General features: G+C 41.8%; 1 protein-coding gene across 2 annotated transcripts; it reads left to right on the plus strand.

Moving 5' to 3' along the window:
• Positions 1 to 688: 688 nt before the first annotated feature.
• LOC117800634 (NADH dehydrogenase [ubiquinone] 1 alpha subcomplex assembly factor 4-like) lies at positions 689 to 5,625 on the plus strand. 2 transcript variants are annotated; one of them, XM_034653191.1, is made up of 3 exons: positions 689 to 948; positions 1,465 to 1,568; positions 4,142 to 4,920. In XM_034653191.1, exons 1-3 carry the CDS (start codon positions 732 to 734, stop codon positions 4,286 to 4,288), a joined length of 468 nt encoding a protein of 155 aa, XP_034509082.1. In that variant the 5' UTR covers positions 689 to 731; the 3' UTR covers positions 4,289 to 4,920. The 2 variants fall into 2 exon arrangements, with proteins under 2 accessions (XP_034509082.1, XP_034509083.1); XM_034653192.1 differs by lacking the exon at positions 4,142 to 4,920 and adding an exon at positions 5,602 to 5,625 and having other exon boundaries at positions 701 to 948.
• The last annotated feature ends 255 nt before the right edge of the window (positions 5,626 to 5,880 follow it).

Raw genomic sequence — 5,880 nt, forward strand, 5'->3', positions numbered from 1 at the left:
CCACTCCCCCTGCTTGTGTTCCCTCTCTCGCTGGCTGTCTCTATCTCTATCTCTGTCGAATAACTCGTTGGGAAAGAATACACTTTCTTATTTTGAGATTTTTATTATTGTTATTTTTTTTGAGATTTATTTTTATTTTTTTAAGTTATCTCTGCACCCAACCTGAAACTCGAACCCACAACCCTGAGATGAAAAGTTCCACGCTGCTCCCGCCAGCCAGCTCCCCCAAAGAATACACTTTCATTATTTTCCTCTTGGGAAACAGGAAAGGGTGATTTTAGGACCTTCCCTTATCCTGGTGCACTTAGTTCCATTTTTATTGGCCTTTCTTTGTCTACACTGTCCTGTCAAAGGATTTCAAGGTCAGTTTCCTTACCACTTTGATTCTCTTCTCAGCCTGCAACTTCCGAATCACGAGGAAAGCTTGAACCACAGCCGGTGCTCACTCCGGAGGAATTAAATCCCAAAGTCTGCGGTGAGGCCTGGCACTGTTTTAAAGCTTCCCGCCGAATTGCCCAAGTCTGCAGGGGTGAGAACCTCCGCAGATCGGACCCTAAGCCCCGCCTCCTCCCGAGGGACGCAGCCAAAAGCCTCTCGCCCAGAAGGGAGGCGCTCTTTCTGACCCACTCAGGGGGGAGACGCGGTGTGCGCCCTCCCGACCGCTAGGGGGCGAGCCGGGCGCACTTAGCGCCCATTTTCCGGCGTGTAGCCGGGTCGAGCCCACAGTGCGCATGCTCGATGCGCCCAGAGGTCGCCGGCGCCGGTGTTTTCCCACGTGCGGCGTGAAGCAGAGGACATCATGTTGTGAGGAGATGGGGGCCTCGGTGTCTCGAGCAATCAGGAATTTCAACCTAGAGAGCCGGGCAGAACGGGAAATCAGCAAGATGAAGCCCTCTCCCGCTCCCAGGCACCCCTCCACCAAGAGCCTCCTGCGAGAGCAGATGAGCCGTAAGTGGTGCAAGGGCACTTCGGAACTCCGCTCGCGGGCTCCCGGGGCGGGCCGGGCGGTTCCGCGCAGGTGGATCTTGGCGGGGGGTGGGGGGTGCGGGTGACTGGGGTCAGCCGTGCGCGGAAGGGTGGAGCCTCCAGGCCGGTGACATTGAGAGAGTCCCAGTGCGCCCGCGGCGGAGTGGCGGCTCCGCCCACTTCGTAGTTCCGGTGGTGGCGGCCGCTGCCCCTGCTGCCCCGGCTCTCGGAGGCTTTTATCTTTACTGCTTACCGACTTGCTGAAGGGAATCCGAAAATGGAAGGGATCGTGTGCCTCGGAAATGCTCCCTAGGTGTCTTCACAGAGCGGTGAACCCCGAGCCCGACCTAGCATTTCGAGTTACATGTACAGTATTTCCCGTATTGTCCTAGTGGTTGTTAAACAGAAAATTAAAAGTGGCTGTCTTGTGTTAAGTGTTAGGATCTTAGAGGAAATTTTCTTTGGTTTTAGTATTTGACATTCTTTTTCTTTCCGTAGGCTATCCAGAAATTAAGGGAGAAATTGCTAGAAAAGATGACAAGCTGCTGTCGTTACTAAAAGATGTGTACGTTGATTCCAAAGATCCTGTGTCTTCTGTGCAGGTAATGTGTGTTTTAATTCAGCAGATAAGTAACTTAACCTTTTTTGTGCTCGAGGAAAACGATCGAGAGACCTGTGTGTGGTAGGTAGTAAAAGAGAGTGAGTGCTCTGCACGTTTGAAACTGTCAGTGTAGTTGTGACCAGAATGCAGTGCATCGGCAAAACTTACACGTAGTGGTGATATTATTTCACAGTTTATAGGATTTGGTAAAGTTCTTCTAGTGGTTGTCATTTGAATCACCAAGGGAGAGCCTTAATACTGTTTTCTCATCCTTCAGTGGATTGAGTTTTGTTCTAATTTGAGGGATTCCTTTAGTGTTGTGTTGTTGGTGTTTGGTTTTTTGGGTTTTTTTTAAAGATACGTTCAGATAGGAAATGTAAAAATTTGGAGATTACAGAATACATTGAGACTGGGAACCTATATGTAAATCCATATATAAATGCCAGGCACAAGTGCTTTGTATATAGTTATGAACAAAGCAGACCACTTCTTGCTCGCAGTGCTTAGAATATTGTGAGGGACACAGACATTAAACAGATGAGCAACCATTAGTACAAAATTACTGATACATCTGCGAAGGACAAGTATAGGCACTGTGAGTATATCAGAGGGACCTGTTTGTGATTGGACAGGGTGGCTTCTGAGAAAGTGACGTTTAAGCCCCAGACTGAAGGATGAGTCTGAGTTAACTAGATGAATTTGTTGGGGCAGGAAGGTTCTAGGTAGGGGAAAGGGTTTGATTAAAGGAGAGAGAAGTGCCAATGACAACACCCAGATTTGTTTCCATTCTGAAATTCTCTGGTACTCTGTCTAGATAGGCAATACTGTTTGCACAGTTAGAATTATTAATATAATTTTCATTAGATAAGTGAAATAAAATTCATGTAAAATAAGGTTTGTGAATTGTTGCATGTAAGAGCAATTAGAGGGTTCATTTATCACCAGAGGTTCCCATAAAAAAGATAGAAGGGTTGATGTTCATATTCTTGGTGTTGAATACTTCCATCAATAACAGGTGTTGAGTAATAACTTCCAACTGTTGTTTTTCTTATGCTATACTAAATCATACATTCAAAAATTGGCCCTTGGGGAGTGAAAAAAATTTAACAGTCTTAATGCATACAGTTACATAGATACATAAAGAGATATACAGTGGTATTAAAATTTTATGGGAGGTATTAGGAAAAGTCTAAAAAGACTCATGGGAGAATGACAATGAAAAAGTGGAAGTACCTATTTATGTTTTGTCCCTTTTTCTCTTTTGGGTAGTTCCTAGTTTTCTTAATTTGCGATGTCTCGACATTAGTGATATCATATGTCAAATAATTTATTTTTGCGGGGCTTTTTAACATATTGCTGTTCAGAATTCTGTCAGATATGTTAGCCTTTTTGTTCTTCATGGTATTGGAAGTCTGGACTCTAACATAAAAACGGTTTTCTGTATTTTCTTTAGTACTCTTACGACTATATATTTTACATTAAAATCTTTATTTGGCAATAAATGTAGTGTTTGGTGTGTGGAGATCTTTTCACCTGTTGTCTAAATATAATTTACTGAATAACCCAGTCTTTTCTCCACTCACTTAAAATACTAATACATACAAGTCTGTTTATGGATTCATCAGTTCTAGTTATTTTTCTATTTTGACACTAGGATCATATTATATTAATTAATGGAGCTTTGTAATGTATCTTGATATCTGTTAAGACTTTTCTTTTTCCCCAAAAGTTTCATGGCTCTTGTCACACTATTTTTTTTTCCGGACGAACTTGAGAATCACATTGTCAGGTTCTTTAATTAATTAAAAAGATTTATTTATTTGAGTTAGAGTGTACCTGCCTAACTCGCAGGGTGGGTGGGGTGTAGGGGGGTGGCCATTCTCAAGCGGACTCCCCGCTAAGCGCAGAGCTCTATGCAGGGCTCATCTCACAACCCTGAGATCAGGACCTGAGCCAAAATCAAGAGTCAGATGCTTAACTGAGTGAGCCACCCAGGCGCCCCTCAAATTGTCTAATAAGTCTGATTTGGATTTTGAGTATAATTGAATTGAAAAATATAGATTAATTTTATAATTAACATCTTTGTATTATTGAGTCTATGGGGCATAAAGGGAAGGCTGTTACTATGGGATCTTTTTTCACCCTAAGTTTTTAAGCTATTTATTGCCAGTGTGGCAGAAAGTGAGTGATTTTGTATTGCAGCTACCCACGTTGCTAAGTTATTACTAGCTTTTCAGTTGATTCTGTTACTGTTCTGAAGATACTCTCTGTCATCGGCATAGAATTACAATTTTCCTTTCTGATATTTATACTACTTTTATTATGTTTGTAGCATTAACATAGCAGTGAAAGTTGGTGTTCTATCCTGTTCTTCCTTTATATAGGGTGCCTCTAATGTTTCAGCATTAATTATAATAAAATCGTAAGGTTTCTGATTAAAAGATACTTCTGTCACATTGGAGACTTTTATTTTTAATTTGCCAAGAGTTTTTTTTTTTTTAATCAAGAGAGGATGTTGAATTTTATCAAGTTTTTTTCAGTGTTATAATAATTTCAGTATTTAATATTAATCAGAAGGGAAATTTGAATAAAAGTAAATATGGAGTGGAAGAAGGATTACCTGGGAATATAAAGTTAAGAGAAGCTTTGAGTTCTGGAAAGCGAAGAAGTTGGGAAGAGTGTTTCAAACCAAAGTTACAGTATAAAGGTAGGAGTGTGTGATGCCTTTGGAGAACAGTTAAGAGTTCATTACAGTCAGGGGAAAGTGTGAGCAATACATTTAGGAGAAATGAGATAGGATGAATGTAACAGGGATCCAATCATGAAGGTCCTTACTTATCTTGCTAAGGAATTTGGGTTTTATCTTGAGGACAATGGGAAGCCTTTGAAGAGCTTCATGTCATATTGGCTTCATAATGGACTGGGAGGAAACAAAATGCATTTTCAAAGGGCACCATTTGGAAGGAAGGCTTTTGTAGTAGTTCCCACAAGATTCATTGGCTTGGACTAAGGTGATGTAGTGATGGGGAGAGAAGTGAATGGGTTCAAGAGGGACTTAGAAGTCATTATCAATAGGATTTGGTCACTGATTGTGAGGAAGAGGGAGAGGTCAAGTATAATGTAACAGAAGCTTTAAGTTTTGGAATGCGATATGGAGGGAAGTGATATTGGTCACTGAGATAGAGAATATGGGGATAGAATTGGATTTTCAGAGGAAAGAGGTAAGTTCAGTTTTAGATATGTTGATTTTGAGGTGCTGATAGATTTTTAAAAATTAATTTTTTAAAGCATTTTATTTAGAGAATGCATGTGTGCACACGTGCAAGCAGGCGGAGGGACAGGGTGAGAGAGAGAGAGAATCCTCAAGCAGACTCCCTGCTGAGCGCAGAGCCCAACACATGGGGCTGGGTCCCACAGCACTGAGATCACAACCTGAGCCAAAATCAGGAGTTGGACACTCAACTGACGGAGCTACCCAGGCACCCATCAAGGTGCTTGTAGATTATCCAAGTAAAGATGCCCATTAGGCATTTGGGAATTTAGATCTGTAAGTAAGAATAGAGGTCTAGGTTTGAGATCAGCTTTGAAAGTTACTAACGTGTAGGTAGTAACAAAGTCCAAGGGGTATGTGGGATTACTTCAGTAGAATGCAAAGAGTAGAAAGAGGACCTGGGCCAGAATTTGGAGCATGCTGACCTTCAGGAGGCAGCTGAAGGGAATCTACAAGAACAAAGAAGGGAACCACTGGAAAGAGAAATGGAAAACTAGGAGAAGGGGTGGCATGGAAACCAAGGGGAAGGATTATTGTGGATGTGTTGGAGTGGTCAGTAGTATCGGGTGCTGTAGTGAGTTCCCGCAAAGCCTGAAAAGTGTCCTCTGCATTAGGATCTAATCCTGGGTTAGAGATCACAAATATCAGTATCTTTAAAGCTTAACTAAGAAGGAAACTGGCCATAAAAGGGAGTGTTGGTTCAGGTTTGGTGGCCAATTTTAAAAGGTACTGACTACAGCATTTTTATATTTTGACCAAACAGCAGGAGTAGGCAAGGTGCAGTTGAAAGAAAAAGGAAAAAGGAATGATTGGCATGGCCAAGTAACGAATGACATACAGAGCACGCAATGCAAAGATTACACTTGGTTGGGACAGACAGATGGAAAGATGGGTATGCATAGGTTGTTTTATGTTTGTTGGGTATATTGGAAGCATAAGTTTATTTTTTCTCACAAGGCAAGATCTCTAGCAATGTTTGAATTCGTTTAAGGTGTTTGGAGGCATTGAATATAAAATACAAAACTAGGAAACCGAGTGAAGA

This window comes from Ailuropoda melanoleuca, unplaced genomic scaffold (genome assembly GCF_002007445.2).
Source record: "Ailuropoda melanoleuca isolate Jingjing unplaced genomic scaffold, ASM200744v2 unplaced-scaffold73461, whole genome shotgun sequence".
NCBI classification, from domain to species: Eukaryota; Metazoa; Chordata; class Mammalia; order Carnivora; family Ursidae; genus Ailuropoda; species Ailuropoda melanoleuca.

Bases quoted from the DNA above. Each gene is read 5' to 3' on its own strand.
- LOC117800634 (XM_034653191.1), top strand. From the start codon at position 732: ATGCTCGATGCGCCCAGAGGTCGCCGGCGCCGGTGTTTTCCCACGTGC. The intron at 949-1,464 runs GTAAGTGGTGCA...TTCTTTCCGTAG, and splicing joins CCTGCGAGAGCAGATGAGCC to GCTATCCAGAAATTAAGGGA. The intron at 1,569-4,141 runs GTAATGTGTGTT...AATATTAATCAG, and splicing joins ATCCTGTGTCTTCTGTGCAG to AAGGGAAATTTGAATAAAAG.